Below are 24,213 nucleotides of genomic sequence, written 5' to 3'. Positions count from 1 at the left end.
TTTTTTTTATATCCTACCTTGTATTAAGCAGAAAATGTACCATTTCAAAATAGCATTCATTGTGTGAAAATTACTGTTGTGGGTGAAACAGGAAAATTACAGGAAATAATGAGTGACAATAATCATTTGTATCACTAAAATATACATTGTTCATTATTTTGAATTAAAATTCTTTCAAACAATGTTTCCTTGATGCTACGTTATTAGATTGGCTTGTTAACACACATGGCAGATATATACAGAATATATAACTTAGCATCTTGCTTTACTTCATGCACTTGGTCCTTAGCAAATGCTCATTGTAAACCGTGCCTCTTTTATGATAAAACAGTTTAATTAACCATTTTTCAAATACATATACATTAGTCAGATGTGTTATTGAATTATAGTGGTTAAAATGAGCGTAAATAGTTTTAAACTTGCTTTAACACAGACTCTTTTGTGCATCGTTATATATGTACGTTTTCTGAAGTTCCGTTGTGGTCAAAGTTGAAAAAGATAAAAGATAAAAGTCTTTCGGGTGCATTAATTTGATTAATGCGAGGCTTTCTTATTTATTTTTGGGATGAATTCAATAAAATTAAATGTTATGAATAATACTACGATAAAAAAAAATTAGTATTTATGTATCAAAGGTTAAAAATGTTAAATGATCAGCTCTTTTCTTGAAAAAAAATGACCTTTAAGCAGGAAAAAGGCAAAATGCGAAATCATATGTTCAAACTCTTTTAGGTCATTTTTCAGTAGCAATAAACAAAAGAACTATGTCAATTGGACATGCTTTGATACTATATGTGCCCTGAATTTTTACTAGTTAAAATTTTGTTCGCTTCGGAGATTCCGTATATCGTCAGGTTATCGGAATTCCAATGGGGACTAACTGTTCACCCTTATTGCGGACCTGCTTTTGCATTGCTATAAGTTACAAGTTATGACTAAAATCAGCAAAGACCCATCGAAACAACATCTACATGCAGACTTCTTATACGTTCAGGTATTTCTCATCCTATCTTTTATGGTACTATTCTTTACAAAACTCAAAAATGTCAGTATTCACCTCAGAAGCTCACAAAACCTTTAAAAAGATGTATTAAGAAGGGATATAGTTACGATACTGTTGTCAGGTCATTAAAGATAGCATATTTTGGCTTTAATATTGATTCACTTATCCCTTCGTAAATTTTTCTGACGCCATCACGAGTTGGTTGACTGTTATGGAATAACCTTTTCACAAATGATATCGGATATGTTCCTTACGTCGTAACTACAATCCCCTTCCCTTTCATGAATGTGACCTTCCGAATAAGACTATTTACCGGATTTGTTAAAACATAAGCAACACGACTGGTGCCATATGTGGAGCAGGAGCACCCCTAGTTTTTGGTGGGGTTCATGTTGATTATTCTTTAGTTTTCTATTTTGTGTCATGTTTGTCTGTTTGTCTTCTTTCATTTTTAGCCAGGCGTTGTCAGTTTATTTTCGATTTATGAGTTTGACTGTTCCTCTGGTATCTTCCGTCGCTCTTTCGGGTTATGTTCTTCTCATATATTTTATGATGGTATGATATTACACCCCTAACGGGATGGATTGTGTCTGATATTCATATGATGAAGACATATAGTTTCAATCAGTTTAATTGAAGTCTAAAGCTGGCATGTCAGTAACTGCTAGTAGTCTGTTGTTACTTATGTATAATTGTCATTTTGTTTATTTCTTTTGTTACCTCTTCTGACATTGGACTCGGACTTCTCTTGAACTTAACTTAACTGTGAGTATTGTTATGCGTTGACTTTTCTACATTAGCTAGAGGTATATAGGAAGGGTTGAGATCTCAAAAGCATGTTTAACCCCGCCGAAATTTTGCGCCTTTCCTAAGTCAGAAGCTTCTGCCCTTTGTTAGTCTTGTATTACTTTTAATTTTAGTTTCTTGTGTATAATTTTGAGATTAGTATGACGTCCATTATCACTGAACTAGTATATATATATGTGTTTAGGGGCCAGCAAGAGGGCGACTCCGGATGCGGGAATTTATCGCTGCATTGAAGAATTATTGGTGACCTTTTGCTGTTGACTGTTCTTTGGTCGGGTTGTTGTCTCTTTGACACATTCCCCATTTCCATTCCCAATTTTATTGTTGTGTAGAAACTTTCCTAACTTTGTTAATATTAACAACAATGAAAGTCCGTGTTTAATACTGCATATTAAGAGGATAACATTTGTTCTGCATGTGAATTACACCATGATGCACGTGTTGTTTAAATCTTGTTTTATGTTGTGGTATTTTTCAATACATTTCAGCCTTAAGCATAAAGTAAGACGAACATATTTTCTTAAGTGAAACATTTATTCAGAGTATTTTTTTCATGTGTGTTTTATTTTTCAAAGTAAAATGACATACTATTCAATGGTGGGAAAAAGAGACAAAAAATTATGTTACTTTTTAATCGCCTTCCGAATCTTCACACAAAAGTAGTTTGACGGTTGTAACGAACTCGAATTAACAAACCTTCCTATAAATCGAAAAGGTTTTTTTGTTTTCAAAACTTGTAGATCACGGTTAAAATATATATTTAAACATACGGAATTTTGCTGTCATAAGGAGTTTAAAGTAAAATCCGTAACAAATCAATGTTTTAATGAAAATGAATTATATAAATCAACATGCAAATTGCCTGTACGTTGGCTATAATTGTTGGTTTTTGGGTTTTGTTGGGGGGAGGTTATAGGACCGTCACTAACAGTTTATAATATGTTTTGAACTATCAAATATTTTGGCTTCAATCATCACTGAATAAACATTAATTGTCAAGAGCACATATAATTCTGTAAACTATGTATCGTTAATATTAATTTTGCTAAAAATATAATCATGGGTTATGCCGGAACCTCAAATTTAAAATACAAATTGGGAATATGTTAAAGCGACAAAAACCCGACCAAAGAGCAGAGAACAGCCTAAGCCCACTAATGGATCTTTAACGCAGCGAGAAAATCTTTTACCGAAAGTAGGCCTCAGCTGGCCTCTACATACAAATTTGTCCTAGTTCAGCAAAAATGAACGCCATACTGAACTCAAAAACATAATTGAAGTCAAATTAAAATGCATACAAGACTAACAAATCTCACAGGCTCTTGACTTGGTAAAACATGTTTTGTTAGATCGCTACCTTCCCCTTTACCTCTATCAAATGTAGAATAAAGAAATACACAGCAATACGCACAGTAAAATTCAGATCAAAAGAAATCCGAGTCCGATGACAGAAGGGGTAAAAAAAACCTAGTAAGCAAAATGTCAATGATACATAAATCATGGCCATTGTCTTCGTAGACGTCAAACGAATAACAAAAATTCGCTTCTGTGTATATACTAGAATTGCGGCTGTACCATTCTCAAGAAGGAGTGTTTTACCAAAGTGCCTCTTTGAAAGTGTCAGAGCTACCTTTGGAACACCCCTTCACATTTGACCTGACCCAATGTTTACCCACCAAACATCTTATTGTATATGCTATGTTTAAGTGTTACTAATGTAAACTATCTAACCTTACATACGCAATTACATTAAAAGACTTTGTCTTCATCATATGAAAATCAAGTACAATCCCTCCTGTTAGGGTTTTAGTATCTTACCATCATAAATTTGTTTAGAAGAACATGAACCGTATCATGCAAACAACTGATTTTAGAATAAATGTGTTTATTTTCAATGCAAAGACCCTGGGTGAATCTGTAATAATTACAAAATATGCAATCTTTAATGACTTGACAATAGTATCGTAACTACATCCCTTCTGAACAAGTCTAAAACAAAAAGGTTCCCTCAGGTTTAGTTTGTTTTTGTTACCCCGATTTTGTTTTTTGTCCATGTATTTATGAGTTTGAACAGCGGTATACTACTGTTGTCTTTATTTAAAGGTTCGGAGAGCTTTTGAGGTGAATGCCGACATGTTTGTGTCTGTAAAGAACGTATCAGATGTTTGCATATGCATGTTGATTGATATTTACGAATGACATCCTTGAACCGATGATAAAATTTAGTAAATGTTTTCACCAGTTTGTGATATCGTAAACTCCACTGTTATAATTGTTCAGTAATATAGAAATTTCTTTCGTTAAAATCAAATACATTGTAACAGTGTAAAGCTTCAAATTCATTTGGGATTTTGAAATTTTGTTCAAATTATAAATACATGTTACGTACCTTTAGATTAGCTGTGTTCGCATTTTGATGTAGTCTAAATATTTCAAAACTGTAAGGTGCGTCTTGTAACAAATCAACACATCGATAAAGCATGTTTGCCTTTTGTCGTACTTGCAGAAGAATACACCATTTAGGCATGTTTGACCAATATAGTAGGTATAATTATCATCCATAAGTTACCACAAATTAACAAATACACTAATATTTCATTAAAAAACAACAACGCAAAAGCCTTCCGTGAATGCTCTTCCGTGTTTGCTATGCAAAAAGTGAAAATCACAAAAATACTGAACTCAGAGGAAAATCTAATCGAAAAGTCCATAATCACATGGCAAAATCAAATGAAAAACCACATAAAAAACGAATGGAAAAGAACTGTCATATTCCTGACTAGATACAGGCATTTTCAAATGTAGAAAATGGTGGATTACACCTGGTTTAAAAGCGCTAAACCTCTCACTTTGATGACAGTCTCATCAAATTCCGTTATGTTTACAATGATGCGTGAACCAAACAGACAATTGATTGTACCATTTTAGTAGAAGACTAAGTTATGTACTGTAGATCGAGTACTTTTAAACTATACTTCATCCGTTCATATTTACACCTTCACAAACATTAACATCGAAACAGGTTGGATGTCAAAGCGAAACCAACAGTACCAAAATATTATCAGATGTATGAAAGTCCGATTCTTTGGTTTGACCAAAATTTACCGAAGATGTGATGACGTTGAAAAAATTCAAGCAGAAGAACCTAGTAGTTAGTTTCACTCTTTTTATAACATGAGTGTATATCAGCTTTTGTCAGTTTCCAGTATATATAATAAGCTTACCGAGCACACTAGAAAAGTTCGTCACAAATATTTTCTCCGTTTAGTATTAAAAACAATTAAATCAAATAACAAATTTGTAAAACCGGTATACACATGTTTAATATCGAATATTAAGAGGATAACATTTGTTCTGCATGTGAAATACACCATAATGCACGTGTTGTTTAAATCTTTTTTTATGTTGTGGGATTTTTCAATACATTTAACAAATATTCAAGCATAAAGCATAATTGATCTAGACGAACATATTTTCTTTAGTGAAACATTCATTCAGAGAATTAAAATGTCATTCAGTTCCTTGGTAAAAAAATAAAAGAATCAAAATTAAACTGTCAATTGTTCTTGAACAATTGAGAGGTCTTTCCTTTTTTAATGTAAAATACATGTTCCAACAGACGTAGAATGTATTGAAAAGGTCAAGGTCAACCTTAAAAAGCTCGAAAACACACTAAAATTCCTTTAAATAAGGTTAAAAACACTAAATTCGCTGTCTGGGACATGACCTTGACCTTTGACCTTTTGACCTTTGTCAAGGTCATTGGTCCCCAATGCCATTACTGAAGACCCCAAGGGTCTAGGACCTTTGGTTATATAGTAAAAGCTGATTTTGTCTTTTCAAAAACCTAAAACAGGGGTTATGCCCCTTATAGAAAGGTCAAATCTCTTTGGTCAAAATGTAACAAAGTTGCGCCATAATGACCCAAACATTTTCCACCATTTAAAACTTCTGTAAGTATAATGGTTTCTGAGATTATCCCATAACAAGGTGTTAGGTCAAAGGTCAAGGTCAACATACAAATTTGACCTTGAGGTATTTTTTAAAGATACATGAAATGATGATGATTGGTGAAGATCCTATGTGTCTACGACTTACGGTTTCTGAGTTTTGGTGGCCAACCGACACCGGTTAATTTTCATAGGGGCATAACCCTACCAATGAGTCGTTGAATCTTTTCGATCCAAATGTAACGAAGAACCGGGGTCTGGTCCTGAACAAATTTCACCCTTCATTTTTTTTCTACCTATTGCGGTTACGGTGTTGGAACGATAACAAGGTTTTTGGGTTTCGGAGGGATTACTCCGAACCGACAAAATATTTCGACTCACAGGGTGAGTTCCGGATAGGTATTCATGACACCGATACAAAGTGTGAACATGAAATCGACACGTCTTACGGTTACGGAGGGAAATTTTGTCAAAGTTTGGCGGAACAAGAAGAATAATAATTAAACTGTCAATTGTTCTTGAACAATTGAGAGGTCTTTCCTTTTGTAATGTGAAATACATGTTCCAATAGACGTAGAGTGTATTGAAAAGCTTTATTACTCACTGAAAAACCCTTTCAATAAGGTCAAAAACACATAATCCGCTATTTGGGACATGACCTTGACCTTTGACCTGTTGACCTTTATCAAGGTCAATAGTCCCCAATGTCCTGAACATTTTGCACTATTTGCTATTTCTGTAAGTATAATAGTTTTTGAGATATCCAATAAAAAGTGAAAGGTCAAAGGTCAAGGTCAACCTTAAAAAGCTTTAAAACACACTAAAAATCCTTTATATAAGGTTTAAAACACTAAATTCGCTATCTGGGACATGACCTTGACCTTTGACCTTTTGACCTTTGTCAAGGTCATTAGTCCCCAATGTCATTGTTGAAGACCCAATGGGTCTAGGACCTTTGGTTATATAGTAAAAGCTGATTTTGTCTTTCCAGAAACCTAAAACAGGGGTTATGCCCCTTAAAAAAAGGTCAAATCTCTTCGGTCAAAATGTAACAAAGTTGCGCCGTAATGACCCAAACATTTTCCACTATTTAAAACTTCTGTAAGTATAATAGTTTCTGAGATTATCCCATAACAAGGTGTTAGGTCAAAGGTCAAGGTCAACATACACATTTGACCTTGAGGTGTTTTTCAAAGATACATGAATTCATGATGAATGGTGAAAATCCTAGGTGTCTACGACTTGCGGTTTCTGAGTTTTGGTGGTCAACCGACACCGGTTAATTTTCATAGGGGCATAACCCTACCAATGAGTCGTTGAATCTTTTCGATCCAAATGTAACGAAGAACCGGGGTCTGGTCCTGAACAAATTTCACCCTTTGTTTTTTTTCTACCTATTACGGTTATGGTGTTGGAACGATAACAAGGTTTTTGGGTTTCGGAGGGATTACTCCGAACCGACAAAATATTTCGACTCACAGGGTGAGTTCCAGATAGGTATTCATGACACCTATACAAAGTGTGAATATGAAAGCGACACGTCTTACGGTTAACGCGGCTAAATTTGTCAAAGTTTAACGGAAGAATAATAATAATAATTAAAAACCAATTGTTCAGAGAACCATTGATGGTCTTTCCACCACTTACAACATATTTTGATGTGAAAATATTAAAAATTCAGATGATATGTCAGTTTCTATGACTTTATTATGTCTAAATATGAATTTGGATCAAAGGTCAAAATCTAGAACGTTCAATTAACCTATGACCTTGACCTCAATTTCAAGGTCATAGACTAAGGATCTCAAACCTAAAGACACTAGTTCCTTAATATGTATGGTTCATGAGTAATGTCACTTTACGCATAATTCTAAACATAAGAGGGGCGAAAACTCCCATTTATTGTCTACGCACCCTTTCAACCAAAATTTATAAGTTACTACATGTCGCAACTAACAATTTATTAAAAATAATTTGGCGATAAGTTATACGGCTTTTGAAAATAAGTAAAAATAAGCCAAAATCAAAAATTTATAATATGACCTTGACCTTTGACCTTGACCTTATTTTCATTTTTTTGGACCAAGGATCTCAAATCAAAAGACCCTAGGTCTCTATCACTTATGGTTTACCAGTTAGAAATGCATATTCTTATATCAAACATAAAAGGGGGGATTACTCTCATATGGAATCTATATACGGCTTCGGTCAAAATAAAACAGCACATCCTGAGGATATAACGAGCAATTTGGAAAAATAAATTTGGCGGTTTCTTATACGGTTGCGAAGCCTTAGAGATAACAAGGAAAACAGTGTTCGGGGAGATAACTCTTATTTGGGAAAGTATTCGGTTAAGCAGAGTTGGTTTCAAAAGCATATAAATTGTTCGATATCATATTCCAAAAATCTAAGCGACATCTTGCGAAACAAAAAAACAGCGAAGGAAAAAAATTAGGCGGAAGAAAAAAAAAAAAAAAAATAATAATAATTAAAAACCAATTGTTCAAAGAACAATTGAAGGTCTTTCAACTAATAAATATCTATTTTGATATGAAAATATTAAAATTCCGTTGAAAATGTCAGTTCCTATGGCTTTATTATGTATAAATATGAATTTAAAGCAAAGGTCAAAATCTAGAACGTCAAATTAACCTTTGACCTTGACCTTAATTTCAAGGTCATAGACTAAACATCTCGAATCAAAAGACACTAGTTCCTTAATATGTATGGTTCATGAGTAATATCACTTTACGCATAATTCTAAATATAAGAGGGGCGGAAACTCCCATTTGTTGTCTACGCACCCTTGCAACCAAAATTTATAAGTTACAACATGTCGCAACTAACAATTTAGTAAAAATAATTTGTCGATATCTTATAAGGTTAATGAAAATAAGTGAAAATAAGCCAAAATCAAAATTTAGAATTTGACCTTGACCTTTGACCTTGACCTACTTTTCATTTTTTTGGACCAAGGATCTTAAATCAAAAGACCCTAGGTCTCTATCACTTATGGTTTACCAGTTAGAAATGCAAATCACTTATATCATATATAAAAGGGGGGATAACTCTCATATGGAGTCTCCGGATAGTTTCGGTCAAAATGAAACAGAACATCCTGAGGATGTAACGAGCAATTTGGAAAAATAAATTTGTCGATTTCTTTTACGGTTGCGAAGCCTTAGAGATAACAAGAAAAACAGTGTTCGGGGAGATAACTCTTACAAGGTAAAGTTTTTTGTTACGCGGTGTCAGTTTCAGAAGCGTATTAACTGTTCGATATCATATACCATATATCTTAGCGACATCTTGCGAAACAAAAAAACAGTGAAGGAAAAAAAAGTTGGCGGAAGAAAAAAAATAATAATAATAATAATAATAATAATTAAAAACCAATTGTTCAAAGAACAATTGAAGGTCTTTCAACTAATAAAGATCTATTTTGATATGAAAATATTAAAATTCAGTTGAAAATGTCAGTTCCTATGGCTTTATGATGTATAAATATGAATTTAAAGCAAAGGTCAAAATCTAGAACGTCCAATTAACCTTTGACCTTGACCTCAATTTCAAGGTCATAGACTAAACATCTCGAATCAAAAGACACTAGTTCCTTAATATGTATGGTTCATGAGTAATATCACTTTACGCATAATTGTAAATATAAGAGGGGCGAAAACTCCCGTTTATTGTCTACGCACCCTTGCAACCAAAATTTATAAGTTACGACATGTCGCAACTAACAATTTAGTAAAAAATAATTTGTCGATATCTTATAAGGTTAATGAAAATAAGTGAAAAAAAGCCAAAATCAAAATTTAGAATTTGACCTTGACCTTTGACCTTGACCTAATTTTCATTTTTTTGGACCAAGGATCTTAAATCAAAAGACCCTAGGTCTCTATCACTTATGGTTTACCAGTTAGAAATGCATATAACCTATATCATATATAAAAGGGGGGATAACTCTCATATGGAGTCTCCGGATAGCTTCGGTCAAAAGTAATCAAATCATCTTGAGGATGTAACGAGCAATTTGGTAAAATAAATTTGTCGGTTTCTTATACTGTTGCGAAGCCTTAGAGATAACAAGAAAAACAGTGTTCAGGGAGATAACTCTTACAAGGTAAAGTTTTTTGTTACGCGGTGTCAGTTTGAGAAGCGTATTAACTGTTCGATATCATATACCATATATCTAAGCGACATCTTGGGAAACAAAAAAACAGCGAAGGAAAAAAAAGTTGGCGGAAGAAAAAAAATAATAATAATAATAATAATTAAACTGTCAATTGTTCTTGAACAATTGAGAGGTCTTTCCTTTTGTTATGTAAAATACATGTTCAAATAGACGTAGAATGTATTAAAAAGCTTCAAAACACACTGAAAAACCTTTAAATAAGGTTAAAAACACCAAATTCGCTATATGGGACATGACCTTGACCTTTGACCTTTTGACCTTTGTCAAGGTCATTAGTCCCCAATGTCATTGCCGAAGACCCCATGGGTCTAGGACCTTTGGTTATATAGTAAAAGATGATTTTGTCTTTCCAGAAATCTAAAACAGGTGTTATGCCCCTTAAAAAAAGGTCAAATCTCTTCGGTCAAAATATAACAAAGTTGCGCCGTAATGACCCAAACATTTTCCACTATTTAAAACTTCTGTAAGTATAATGGTTTTTGAGTTGTTCTGATAACAAGGTGTTAGGTCAAAGGTCAAGGTCAACATACACATTTGACCTTGAGGTATTTTTGAAAGTCTCATGAATTGTTGATGAATGGTGAAGATCCTAGGTCTCTACGATTTACGGTTTCTGAGTTTTGGTGGTCCACCGACACCGGTTAATTTTCAAAGGGGCATAACCCTACCAATGAGTCGTTGAATCTTTTCGATCCAAATGTAACAAAGAACCGGGGTCTGGTCCTGAACAAATTTCACCCTTCGTTTTTTTTCTATCTATTACGGTTACGGTGTTGGAACGATAACAAGGTTTTTTGGTTTCGGAGGGATTACTCCGAACCGACAAAATATTTTGACTAACAGGGTGAGTTCCGGATAGGTATTCATGACACCGATACAAAGTGAGAACATGAAAGCGACACGTCTTACGGTTTAGGCTGCTAACTTTGTCAAAGTTTGGCGGAAAAAGAATAATAATAATAAACAGAAGAAATACAGTAAGGTCTTTCCTTATAGAAAAAGGAAAGACCTTAATAATAATAATCAGAACAAATACAATAGGTCTTTCAACTGAAAGGTTGAAAGACCTAATAATCAGAACAAATACAATAGGTCTTTCAACTGAAAGGTTGAAAGACCTAATAATAATCAGAAGAAATCCAATAGGTCTTTCCACGGAAAAGTGGAAAGACCTAATAATAATAATAAACAAAAGAAATACAGTAAGGTCTTTCCCTTTTGTAAAAGGAAAGACCTTAATAATAAACTGTCAATTGTTCTTGAACAATTGAGAGGTCTTTCCTTTTTTAATGTAAAATACATGTTCCAACAGACGTAGAATGTATTGAAAAGGTCAAGGTCAACCTTAAAAAGCTCGAAAACACACTAAAAATCCTTTAAATAAGGTTAAAAACACTAAATTCGCTATCTGGGACATGACCTTGACCTTTGACCTTTTGACCTTTGTCAAGGTCATTGGTCCCCAATGCCATTACTGAAGACCCCAAGGGTCTAGGACCTTTGGTTATATAGTAAATGCTGATTTTGTCTTTTCAAAAACCTAAAACAGGGGTTATGCCCCTTATAGAAAGGTCAAATCTCTTTGGTCAAAATGTAACAAAGTTGCGCCATAATGACCCAAACATTTTCCACCATTTAAAACTTCTGTAAGTATAATGGTTTCTGAGATTATCCCATAACAATGTGTTAGGTCAAAGGTCAAGGTCAACATACAAATTTGACCTTGAGGTATTTTTAAAAGATACATGAAATGATGATGATTGGTGAAGATCCTATGTGTCTACGACTTACGGTTTCTGAGTTTTGGTGGCCAACCGACACCGGTTAATTTTCATAGGGGCATAACCCTACCAATGAGTCGTTGAATCTTTTCGATCCAAATGTAACGAAGAACCGGGGTCTGGTCCTGAACAAATTTCACCCTTCATTTTTTTTCTACCTATTACGGTTACGGTGTTGGAACGATAACAAGGTTTTTGGGTTTCGGAGGGATTACTCCGAACCGACAAAATATTTCGACTCACAGGGTGAGTTCCGGATAGGTATTCATGACACCAATACAAAGTGTGAACATGAAAGCGACATGGTTTACGGTTACGGAGGGAAATTTTGTCAAAGTTTGGCGGAACAAGAAGAATAATAATGAAAGCGACACGTCTTACGGTTACGGAGGCTAACTTCGTCAAAGTTTGGCGGAACAAAAAGAATAATAATAAAATGTCAATTGTTCTTGAACAATTGAGAGGTCTTTCCTTTTGTTATGTAAAATACATGTTCCAATAGACGTAGAATGTATTGAAAAGCTTTAAAACACACTGAATATCTTTTAAATAAGGTAAAAAAAACATATAATTTGCTATATGGGACATGACCTTGACCTTTGACCTTTTGACCTTTGTCAAGGTCATTAGTCCCCAATGTCATTGCTGAAGACCCCATGGGTCTAGGACCTTTTGTTATACAGTAAAAGCTGATTTTGCCTTTTCAGAAATCTAAAACAAGGGTTATGCCCCTTATAGAAAGGTCAAATCTCTTCGGTCAAATGTCAAAAAGTTGCGCCTCATCCACCTCAACGCGTTTTTCACTATTTACTATTTCTGTAAGTACAATCGTTTTTGAGATATCGACTTAAAAGTTTTAAGGTCAAAGGTCAAGGTCAACCTTAAACAGCTTTAAAACACACTGAAAATCTTTAAAACACATTGAAAATCCCTTAAATAAGGTTAAAATCACTAAATTCGCTATCTGGTACATGACCTTGACCTTTGACCTTTTGACCTTTGTCAAGGTCATTGGTCCCCAATGTCATTGCTGAAGACCCCATGGGTCTAGGACCTTTGGTTATATAGTAAATGCTGATTTTGTCTTTTCAGAAACCTAAAACAGGGGTTATGCCCCTTACAAAAAGGTCAAATCTCTTCGGTCAAAATGTAACAAAGTTGCCCCGTAATGACCCAAACATTTTCCACTATTTAAAACTTCTGTAAATATAATGGTTTCTGAGTTGTTCTGATAACAAGGTGTTAGGTCAAAGGTCAAGGTCAACATACACATTTGACCTTGAGGTATTTTTCAAAGTCACATGAATTGATGATGAATGGTGAAGATCCTAGGTCTCTACGACTTACGGTTTTTGAGTTTTGGTTGTCCACCGACACCGGTTAATTTTCATAGGGGCATAACCCTACCAATGAGTCGTTGAATCTTTTCGATCCAAATGTAACGAAGAACCGGGGTCTGGTCCTGAACAAATTTCACCCTTCGTTTATTTTCTACCTATTACGGTTACGGTGTTGGAACGATAACAAGGTTTTTTGGTTTCGGAGGAATTACTCCGAACCGACAAAATATTTCGACTAACAGGGTGAGTTCTAGATAGGTATATATGACACCGATACAAAGTGTGAACATGAAAGCGACACGTCTTACGGTTAAGGCTGCTAACTTCGTCAAAGTTTGGCGGAAAAAGAATAATAATAAACAGAAGAAATACAGTAAGGTCTTTCCCTTTTGTAAAAGGAAAGACCTTAATAATAATCAGAAGAAATACAGTAAGGTCTTTCCCTTTAGTAAAAGGAAATACCTTAATTATGTTACTTTCCAATCGTCATCCTCATCTTTACGATAAATTAGTTTGTCGCTTGAAGTAACCTCGAATTAACAAAGCTTCGTAGGTATCTAAAAATCTTCTTTTCCAAACATGTAGATCAGAGTCAAAATGTCTATACTACCAAAGGAAGACCGATTTAATTGAGCTGCAACTCCTCTGTAACCATACAAAATTGGTCTTATAAAAAAAATATCGATGTTCATTGGGGTCCTTAATTCAATAATAATCTGAAAATCACGTTTTAATGTACGGACCAGACCTATATAAAATTACACCCATTGAACTCTTCTCATGAATGTTGATATGTTTCATTTTAATTTTCGTCATACTTAATGATTACTTATTCTTTTTCAATACATTTATAAAAAAAAGAATATAGTAACATACTTACCAAATAATTTAATAATTTACTAAACAGATCATGGTAGAAGCTTGACCTTTATTGGTCGAGTAATACCTTAACGGAAATTCAACACATCGAAATCAGGAGCCATGGTGAACCGTGTCTACTGGGCGTCTGTATAAGGAATAAAATCAAAAAAGACGTAGAACTCCCAACATAAGAAAATCATGATAGGAGCCAATATATTGCTCCGCTGAAGTACTTCCAAAAAGTAAAATAACAAAAACAAAACCCGAGCTTCAAGGAAAATTTAAAACGGAATGTTCCAAATCGAAATAAACAGCCCAAACCTATCAAACGAATTGATGATATCTGTCACATTCCTGACTTCGAACAGACATTTCCTTACGTAAAAAAGGGTGGATTCAAACCTGTGTTATACATGTAGGTAGATATATCTCTCACTTAAATGACATTCGATAACATTGAGATCAATGTATGAACAAAGAAAAAGTCTTCAACGGAAAAAAAAAGAAAAAAGAGGCAGACGATTTCAAAGGGACTCTACAAGTCGAACACAAACTGACAATGCCTTGAATAGAAACGAAAACAATCGAAAAGATAGACCAATAATCTTTCAAAACATAAAGCATCACAAAAGGCTTACATTGTGTTCTAAAATCGAAAAATGAATCTCACTTTGTACCCGATAACTTTAACTAGTTATGTGAAGCGCGTCAACAAAAATTTGAAATGATATGCACATATCTACCCTTATCCGTCAATATTTGTGAAACATATACTCGAAACGGCGTCATTAAGATATTAAAAATCGTGACTTTAATCCATTTGTTTTTAAATGATTCAGATGTGAGCAGAAAATCTCTATCAAATAAATCATAATAGGTAGCACGGCCTCTGTAATATCATATCGTATCAATCTGGAGGTATACTCAACATGCAACCGCAGCTTATATTGTGCTCAATGAACACTGTCTTTTGTTCATATAGTATTAGTCCAACAGTAGACAAACAAAAGTAGCCGTAACGATTTAATTTATACAGAAGCATAATAATTAGTATGTGTATTTTGACAATTTACGTCACTTTAATAATATTCGGAATTCCAAACAATATATCCAAACGTTGACGGCCTGCTAAAACCAAAGATAACCAAAGTAAAGAAAACCTTATGAAGTAACCAAAGGCAGAAAAAAAAGTAAATCACCAAAAATAATGAACTCCGAGAAAAATTCAAAACGGAAAGTCCATATATAATCAAATGGCAAAATTAAAAGCTCAAACGAATCAAATACATGGATAACAACTGTCATATTCGTAATTAGATACAGGCATTTTCTTATGTAGCAAAAGGTGAATTGAACCTGGTTTTATAACTAGCACAGTCTCTCACTTGTATGACAGTCGTATCATTCAAATTATATTATGTTGACAACGTTACGTGAACAAAACAACATGTGGCAAAAGTTGGGGTACTTTTCTAATTTGCATAGCGGCCATGTTACCTTATAATAACGACAGCCATTACAATGGGATTATATATGTCCCTCAAATAAAAATGCCAATATGCCAATTCCTATGCTGTACCAACAATTGTCCGCATATAGTTGAATTGTACATTTTGTTAGGGTGCTATTCGAGGACAAATGATCAGCCTTTTTAGTTTAAAATTCGGAAGCGAGACCGTAGTATAATTGCTATATAAAATAGCAAAAAAATCGTAAAAAATCGTAGAAAAGCAAGGTTCAAAACCGAAATCAAGATACAAATAGATATCGTTCATGATTGGTCCGAATATAGGGAAACACCTTGTAGGTTGAATTTTAAAGTTAAATAACTTTTAACTGACCTGATTTTTTGTCAATATTTTTATAATTATGATGATTTCAACCTTCCCATTTCGTAAAACCTCAAACTTGTAGCATTTCCCTTTAGAACTACACAACATTTTTGTAAATATCCGCCAAAGGAAGTTTTCAAATACACGTTAGTTTTAGATCAATGACGGAAAAGGTCCGGATTATTCGCAAATTTGATGTAATTTATATTTCAATCTCAAACTAAGGGAAGTAATTTATTCAAAAGGGCAATAGTCACGTGGTGCAAATCATATGAATCAAGTACCCTTGATTTTGCCATATGAACAGACATAAGTAGATAAATTTGGCGAAAATAGGGGTACATCTGTAAACCTTATTAACTAACACAATAAAGAAAACCTTATGAAGAAACCAAAGGCAGAACCTTGCTTACTTGTCGTACTAATTATTATCTTCGTCGTTTCTCGTTTTAACCACACATTGCGATTGCTCTATTTGTATCTTCGATCGTTTTCTTTATTATCAAATATTGAGAATGTCTCGTATTTATTCATTCTTCGTTAAAGAGTATCTCTTTTAAAAAAGTAAGTTACCAAAAATTCCGAACTCCAAGGCAAATTAAAAACAGAAAGTCTGAGATAAAATGACAAAATCAAAAGTTCAAACACAATATAAGTTTAGATTTGTTCATTATTTTCTTTCATATTACATTACATTGAATTACATATATGCAAAATGTTTTTTTTTGTACATATAAAATTGAAACATGCCCTTGATAACAGAACACGATTATTATACAACATTACATCCAAAGCTTTACATCAGCTAAATATCATATTTACAACACGAGTATTTTGTACTTGGTTGGTTATTGGAAATTTTGATGTTGTTAAATTATTACACCTTTGGATTACAACATCTTTAACGAATTAAATGTTATATTTTTGACATTAAGCGTTGGTATAAATATGCAACTCCTATTCTGTTTCTGTACAAGGTATTTCATTCACCATGGAAGGACAACACTTGTATCTTTCTCTCCTCTGTCTCTTTGCTGTATACACTTTTGGTAAGTAAATTTTCTCTCGATATCATCAAATTTATTTGATCTTTTCCATCATTAACGTCATTTTTGTAATTGTTGCTGTAAACCCTATTACATATCATCTTTTGATAAATTAGTTAATTGGTATACTAGATTTGGTACCTACATTATCACAAGTCAAAAGTTGTGTTCTATCTTCTTTGACCGAAACAAATCAGATATTTTTAAACTATCTTTGAAAACGGAAAAAGAAATTATTTTAGCAGTAGTTTATGTGTATACAAGTATAAAAGTACTGTTTAGAAAATACAATTTGAAAAAAGTCAATCTTAAAGAAAATCGAATATGCAAATTTTGTTGTAAATTTCAAAAGCAATAGACAAACAGTTTAGAAAGAAAGAAAGAATATAATGGCTGTTGGTTTTTCCATGTTACAACAAAATAAAATGATAAAGAAATTTAAAAAAAAATTAAAAACAACTTTGATTTCAAATATATCATTTCCAAGAATATGTCCAATATTTTTTTTGCTTTTTTAATCATATTCTACCTTGCTTTCACGAACTTCATTCTTTCAGAATAGTTTAGTTTTGACAATTTTTTAAACTCGCCGTAAAACACGTTGATTGTGAATATCGACATGCAATAATCCATATTAATTTTATAACAATAGATCTTATTTGAATAATTAATTATCTAACTTTTCAAAATATTCGTCTAAAACATTATAGAAATACTATCACACCTTGAAGTTTTACCATACTATTTGAAATTATATGTATGTGGATTAGAAAGAGAGGAACTTAATAAGGCGAGAAGGATAATAGTCGGCAATATATTTTTTTCTAATCTTTGTTGGTCTTACCTATTAAAACAATTGAAGCTAACGTTCATCTTGTGAATAGCTGTAAAGAAATAATAAAACTGGTTTCTTTCGCTCCCTCTGTCAGTTGCGAATTTCTGTTCCATTTTGGTATCTTGAGGACAGATGACTCATTGATAATCATACCGCATCTTCTTATTCTAAACACTTGTTTGGAACGAAAAAACAACTTTTCCAAAATTAGGAAATCTAGTTATTCTCAATGTACATCATTGCTCTCTCTCTCTCTCTCTCTCTCTCTCTCTCTCTCTCTCTCTCTCTCTCTCTCTCTCTCTCTCTCTCTCTCTCTCTCTCTCTCTCTCTCTCTCTCTCTCTCTCTCTCTCTCTCTCTCTCTCTCTCTCCCCCCCCCCCAACGTTAAAAACATAATAGTAGCAAGTACTCAATTGATCTAAAATGTTAATACACATTTAGACGAAGTATAAAGGGATTTAGATATTAATAAAAACTCGTTTCGTATATTAACAGTCAATAGTTTAACCTATTAATAAAAACAAATTATTTTGTTTTCAGTCTCAGCCTCAGCAGTTCCGTATAATGTAGCTTCTGCACGTATGTACCTTTTCTTTCGTCAACAACAATTGATTTATGATTTTGAAGAAATTATGTATTTCGTATGAAAAACAGATTAGATCGGCGGTTGATCGAACAAAAACCAGCCGTTCCGAACGGATAATTAGTTTTATACTGCAACAACTTGTGTTTTTTTTCCAAAATATACTAACACAGCTATATTTTGTGCAATGTCAATTACATCATGCAACACTTTCTTAACAATCAGGGGTTCATTAAGTGATGAAAATAAGTTTGACATTTTGTTTCTATTTATATAGGTTTCAATGTGTTAATTTAAGTTGCAGTATAAAAACAATTTAAGGTCATAATAAAAAAATTATAAACAATTTTGTATTCAGTACAAAAATGGGGGACAGCTAGGTAAAACCTCGCCCTTTCCCAGTTTCTCAGCCACATACATGTTTTTTTTTTATATTTTTCTGACATTGATCTAATATTGTATATTTACAACAGCCAATAATTCATTCATATTCTATACAATCAAATCCCTTGGGTAATGCGTCACACATTTACATTTACGATAAGGAATTAAAAGACATATGACATCATTTCCTCTGATACAATATCGAAATTATTTTAAAGTAATGAATATTTCTCACTCGTGCAAAGCTGTCAAACTGCTTCCGGATTTCGCATTAGTTTTGGCCATTTTATGATTTTATTCGCCCTTCAACGTTTAAATATTGTTAAAATGTGCATCTGCTGCACTTGTATCTTAAATGTTATAGCTGTTACTAAATGGACATCTTAACAAGACATTTACGGGTACTATAACTTTTGTTTACGTTGATGTTTGCTGCAGTTATGTGCAAAAACATTTCTGTTTTTTTTAGTTATCGATACAAAAATGAATAGTTATTGTATGATTTAACGAAAAAGCAAACAACTTGTTTCGAAAATATGTAATTGAAAAAAAAAAAACTGTCAACCAAAAAAATGAATATATATTTTTTGATAAAACAATAATCCGCCAAAAGTCCTGTGAGAATGTTGATATAACTAAATGATATATCATTACAGGTGCTAGTGCTACAGCCTACAACCCAGGAAAATACAATCCAGGAAATAAGTACAACCCACCAAAATATGGTATGTTACATTTGATAATTTGACGCATTATTGAGTTCTAAATTTTATTATTTTGTTTTAGCAGTATATCAGTATGGGGAACTCTACTTAAACAACTTCTGTTTATTATACCTTTGAACATTTATTATTTGTATGTTTCGTTAATAAAACACATTTAGAGAGTCCCTCAGGTATCTTTCGCCCCTCTTTTACAACCGTCAATATGAAAGTTGTTTGCAATCTCTATGTCAACATCAAATAGATGTCAAACTCATAGATCGAAATAAACTGACAACGCCATGGCTAAGTCTTTTAAGAGTGTCTGCATTGTTTCATAAAGTGTAGCCTGTTGATTTACAAATTAGTGTCTCCCCCGAGGGTATTACCAGCCCAGTAGTCAGCACTTCTGTGTTTACTTGATTTATCATTGATATGTTCACAATTATTAATCAACTGTTAACAAAACTATGAATTTTTATGTTTTATGTTTATTCATTATCTAAATCATTTTTTAAAATCTTTCAGGAACACACAATCCTTATAAAACATTTAGATCTTATCATAAAGAAATAATAGTCTATATTTTTTGTGAAACAAAATGCTTTCATAATTGACCCAGGAACACTTGAGAAAATCTCTCTTTCAAAATCATTAAAAGAAAGAAAAATGAACATTCTAAAAGGGACTTATAATCTCCTCCTCGTAACCCGATGAAGCAGTAGTAACCGACAGTCAGACATATCAATTAACAATTCTTCATCCTCACCAATTCATTTTATACTGATCCATTTTGAATTGCAGCCATTCTCAAATTATAAGTTGTCGTATGTATCATTAACTAAGTCTCAGAGAATTTACAATGATATGAATCATCTGGGTAATATCAACAAATGAAATAAATTTGAAATTATAAAATACACATTTCATCCATATTTAAAAAAAGTAAAAGAGGGCCAACATGGAAGAATTTTAGGACAAACAATTACAAAATAAACTGATCATAGAGATTCTAGCTATATTCTACACCATTGATCGGCAGAGTGAAATCTTGAAAGTTGTATTCAACATACGCAAGGTTAATAATAATAAACAATGTTTAACTATTTGATTTCAGGACCAACGTACCAACCTAAGATGAAATATGCACCTCAGTATGCACCAAAACCAGTGTATAATCCAACGTACAAACCCAAGACGACATACGCATCTAAATACGCACCAAAACCAGTGTATTATCCAACGTACAAACCCAAGACGACATACGCATCTAAATACGCACCAAAACCAACGTACTATCCAACGTACAAACCTAAGACGACATACGCATCTAAATACGCACCAAAACCAGCATATTATCCAACGTACAAACCTAAGAAGACATACGCATCTAAATACGCACCAAAACCAGCGTATTATCCAACGTACAAACCTAAGAAGACATACGCATCTAAATACGCACCAAAACCAGCATATTATCCAACGTACAAACCTAAGAAGACATACGCATCTAAATACGCACCAAAACAAGCGTACAAACCTAAGATGAAATATGCGCCTAAGAAAAACATCTTAAAACTCAATCATGCCAAAACTTCAACGGCAATTTTGAAACATTCGAGCGAACAGACCAAATTACATGCATCAAAAGCTTATGCACCATCCTCATATGATGACTCGTATGCAGGTAAATATAACCCTAAGGCAAAATATGTAAACTTGCACCATGTCAAAACAAAGACGGCAGTATTAAACCACGCAAGCGAATTAACAAATTTGAAAGCATCAAAATCTTACAATCCATCAAAGAATGCATATGCACCTTCATATGGCCATGACGACTCATATAAACCTACTTATGGCACAAAGGGAAAATATGTAAACTTGCACCATGTTAAAACAAAAACACAGGTATTGAATCATGCCAGCGAACTAACAAATTTGAAAGCATCAAAATCTTACAATCCATCTAAGAACGCATATGCACCTTCATATGGACAAGACGACTCATACACACCTAGCTATGGCACAAAAGGAAAATATTTAAAATTGCACCATGTTAAAACAAAGACACAGGTATTGAATCATGCCAGCGAACTAACTAATTTGAAAGCATCAAAATCCTACAATCCATCTAAGAATGCATATGCACCTGCATATAGTCATGACGACTCGTATCAACCTACTTATGACACAAAGGGAAAATATGTAAAATTGCACCATGTTAAAACAAAGACACAGGTATTGAATCATGCCAGCGAACTAACTAATTTGAAAGCAACAAAATCTTACAATCCATCTAAGAATGCGTACGCACCTTCATATGGACATGACGACTCATACACACCTAGCTATGGCACAAAGGGAAAATATTTAAAATTGCACCATGTTAAAACAAAGACACAGGTATTGAATCATGCCAGCGAACTTACAAATTTGAAAGCATCAAAATCTTACAATCCATCTAAGAATGCATATGCACCTTCATATGGCCATGACGACTCATATAAACCTACTTATGGCACAAAGGGAAAATATTTAAAATTGCACCATATTAAAACAAAGACACAGGTATTGAATCATGCCAGCGAACTAACAAATTTGAAAGCATCAAAATCTTACAATCCATCTAAGAATGCATATGCACCTTCATATGGCCATGACGACTCGTATAAACCTACTTATGACACAAAGGGAAAATATGTAAAATTGCACCATGTTAAAACAAAGACACAGGTATTGAATCATGCCAGCGAACTAACAAATTTGAAAGCATCAAAATCTTACAATCCATCTAAGAACGCATATGCACCTTCATATGGCCATGACGACTCATATAAACCTACTTATGGCACAAAGGGAAAATATGTAAACTTGCACCATGTTAAAACAAAGACCGCGGTATTAAATCATGCCAGCGAACTAACAAATTTGAAAGCATCAAAATCGTATGCACCATCAAAAAAGGCATATCCACCAACATATTACGCCCCAAAACCGTATGCACCACAATACAACGCTAAATACCAACCAAACACCTACAACAAGTACCATTGATAATAACAGTGCTGTACAATTTGTTCTTGTGTACTGGACAATTTGGAATGTAATTTACAATATTTAATCTGGTTAAAGTCAGGATTTGGAAATTAAAATGATAACTCATTTTTTTCTGTGTATTAAATGTGTTACACATACTTTGTTTGAAATAAAGATGTATCGGAATTGCAAGATTTACTTATTTATTTGCCTTACAATGACTATTTATATAATTTGTATAGGCAAAACACACACACAACGTTTATTTATAATAAACAAGACAAGAAGAATGCAAACATGTTTAAACCTAACATATTTGTCAAAAGATCTATTTCTAACCAACATGTTGATTATTTGTGTAAGTTCTAAATTTATTTAATAGTGTGAGAGCGATGTGGTTATTTACTTAAATGATCTATTTTTACCAAATATATTGATTTTATGTGCAAGTTGTAAATTTAACAGTGTGACAGAAATGTGGTTACTCAATTAAGTAATTTAAATGACACTTATCTCATAATACCAAAACTGATTTGTTAGCTAATCATTGGCATCTCCAATTTGAATTAGTTTTTCAATCAAATTTAGACTGTGACTCTCCGTCAGCAGATTAGTCATAATACTTTTCAAACCAGCCTGGTTTATAACACAACTAGGCTTATAATTAGATACGCCATACGCGTGTTTCGTCTACATAAGACTCATCAGTGACGCTCAGATAAAAATAGTTACAAAGCCAATACAAGTACAAATTTGAGGTGCATTGAAGACCCAAAATTCCAAAAGGTTGTGCCAAATACGCTAAGGTTATCTATGTCCGGGATAAGAAAATCCTTATTATTGCGATTAATTTATACTTTTGCAGATAGTAAATTTATAACAATGACCATAAAATATATATTCATGTCATAAACAAGTCATACTTATCTAACACTTATCAAGTCAAAGTCATTCATCCGTACAATAATTAATCACCCCCAGTTTTTGTTTGGGTTCGTGTTGCTTAGTCTTTAGTGTTCTGTGTTGTGTCTTGTGTACTATTGTTTGTCTTTTTATTTTAGTAGCCATGGCGTTGTTAGTTTTTTTTTCAATCTATCAGTTTGACTGTTCCTTCTGGTATCTTTCGCCCCTCTTTGTTTTTTATTTCGGTTGATTGCTAAAACCCGACAATCAAGTTCTCATCGGTAATTCTTATTTTATCTAAGGTCAACTTTGACAATACATCTGCTGGTTGATTGTTTGTCGTTAAGGGTATAATCTAGAAAGCTAGTACTTAGTTTCTGGTTTGAAAATGCTGATACTGTTTAATTAAAATATGCTGTAACACAGTTGTTTTGTTCAAATAATTAAAGAGCAAAGAATGTATCTTACTCATACATATATAAAAGAGGGACGAAAGATACCAAAGAGACAGTCAAACTCATAAATCTAAAATAAACTAACAACGCCATGGCTATAAATGAAAAAGACAAACAGACAAACAATAGTACACATGACACAACATAGAAAACTAAATAATAAACAACACGAACACTTATAACTGACCACTGTTCTAAGTTGGGATATCATCTGTTCCATTTTTCTTTTATTGACACTTCGATATATTTAAAGGATGGACTGAAGAGAAGTTAATTGTTACAATGTGCAGCTGGTTGAATAAATTAAGTACAAGTAATGATATAGTTTCATTGACACTGTTTCGCTGATGTAATTTAATTTACTTATTAAGTAAAGATTTATTCAATTAGTTATCTTGGATACGTGTTGACGATAAATCGAAAAAACAGTATTACCAAAATGAAAAGATGGAAGGATACATAGTACAATGAGTCATGCACAATTTATTGATAATTC

At 33.2% G+C, this 24,213-nt stretch overlaps 1 protein-coding gene across 2 annotated transcripts; it reads left to right on the top strand.

Annotated features, from left to right (window-relative positions):
* The first annotated feature begins 16,725 nt into the window (after nt 1–16,725).
* Nucleotides 16,726–22,545, top strand: LOC139525339 (adhesive plaque matrix protein-like). 2 transcript variants are annotated; one of them, XM_071320547.1, is made up of 5 exons: nt 16,733–16,821; nt 18,193–18,231; nt 19,276–19,344; nt 20,438–20,496; nt 20,557–22,545. In XM_071320547.1, the coding sequence occupies exons 1-5, from the start codon at nt 16,764–16,766 to the stop codon at nt 22,375–22,377; spliced, it is 2,046 nt and encodes a 681-aa protein (XP_071176648.1). In that variant the 5' UTR covers nt 16,733–16,763; the 3' UTR covers nt 22,378–22,545. The 2 variants fall into 2 exon arrangements, with proteins under 2 accessions (XP_071176647.1, XP_071176648.1); XM_071320546.1 differs by having other exon boundaries at nt 16,726–16,821; nt 20,438–22,545.
* The last annotated feature ends 1,668 nt before the right edge of the window (nt 22,546–24,213 follow it).

The sequence above is a fragment of the Mytilus edulis genome, chromosome 5 (genome assembly GCF_963676685.1).
Source record: "Mytilus edulis chromosome 5, xbMytEdul2.2, whole genome shotgun sequence".
Classification (NCBI taxonomy): Eukaryota; Metazoa; Mollusca; class Bivalvia; order Mytilida; family Mytilidae; genus Mytilus; species Mytilus edulis.
Note: the sequence above shows the minus strand (reverse complement) of the source record. Positions and strands in the feature narration are given on the sequence as shown.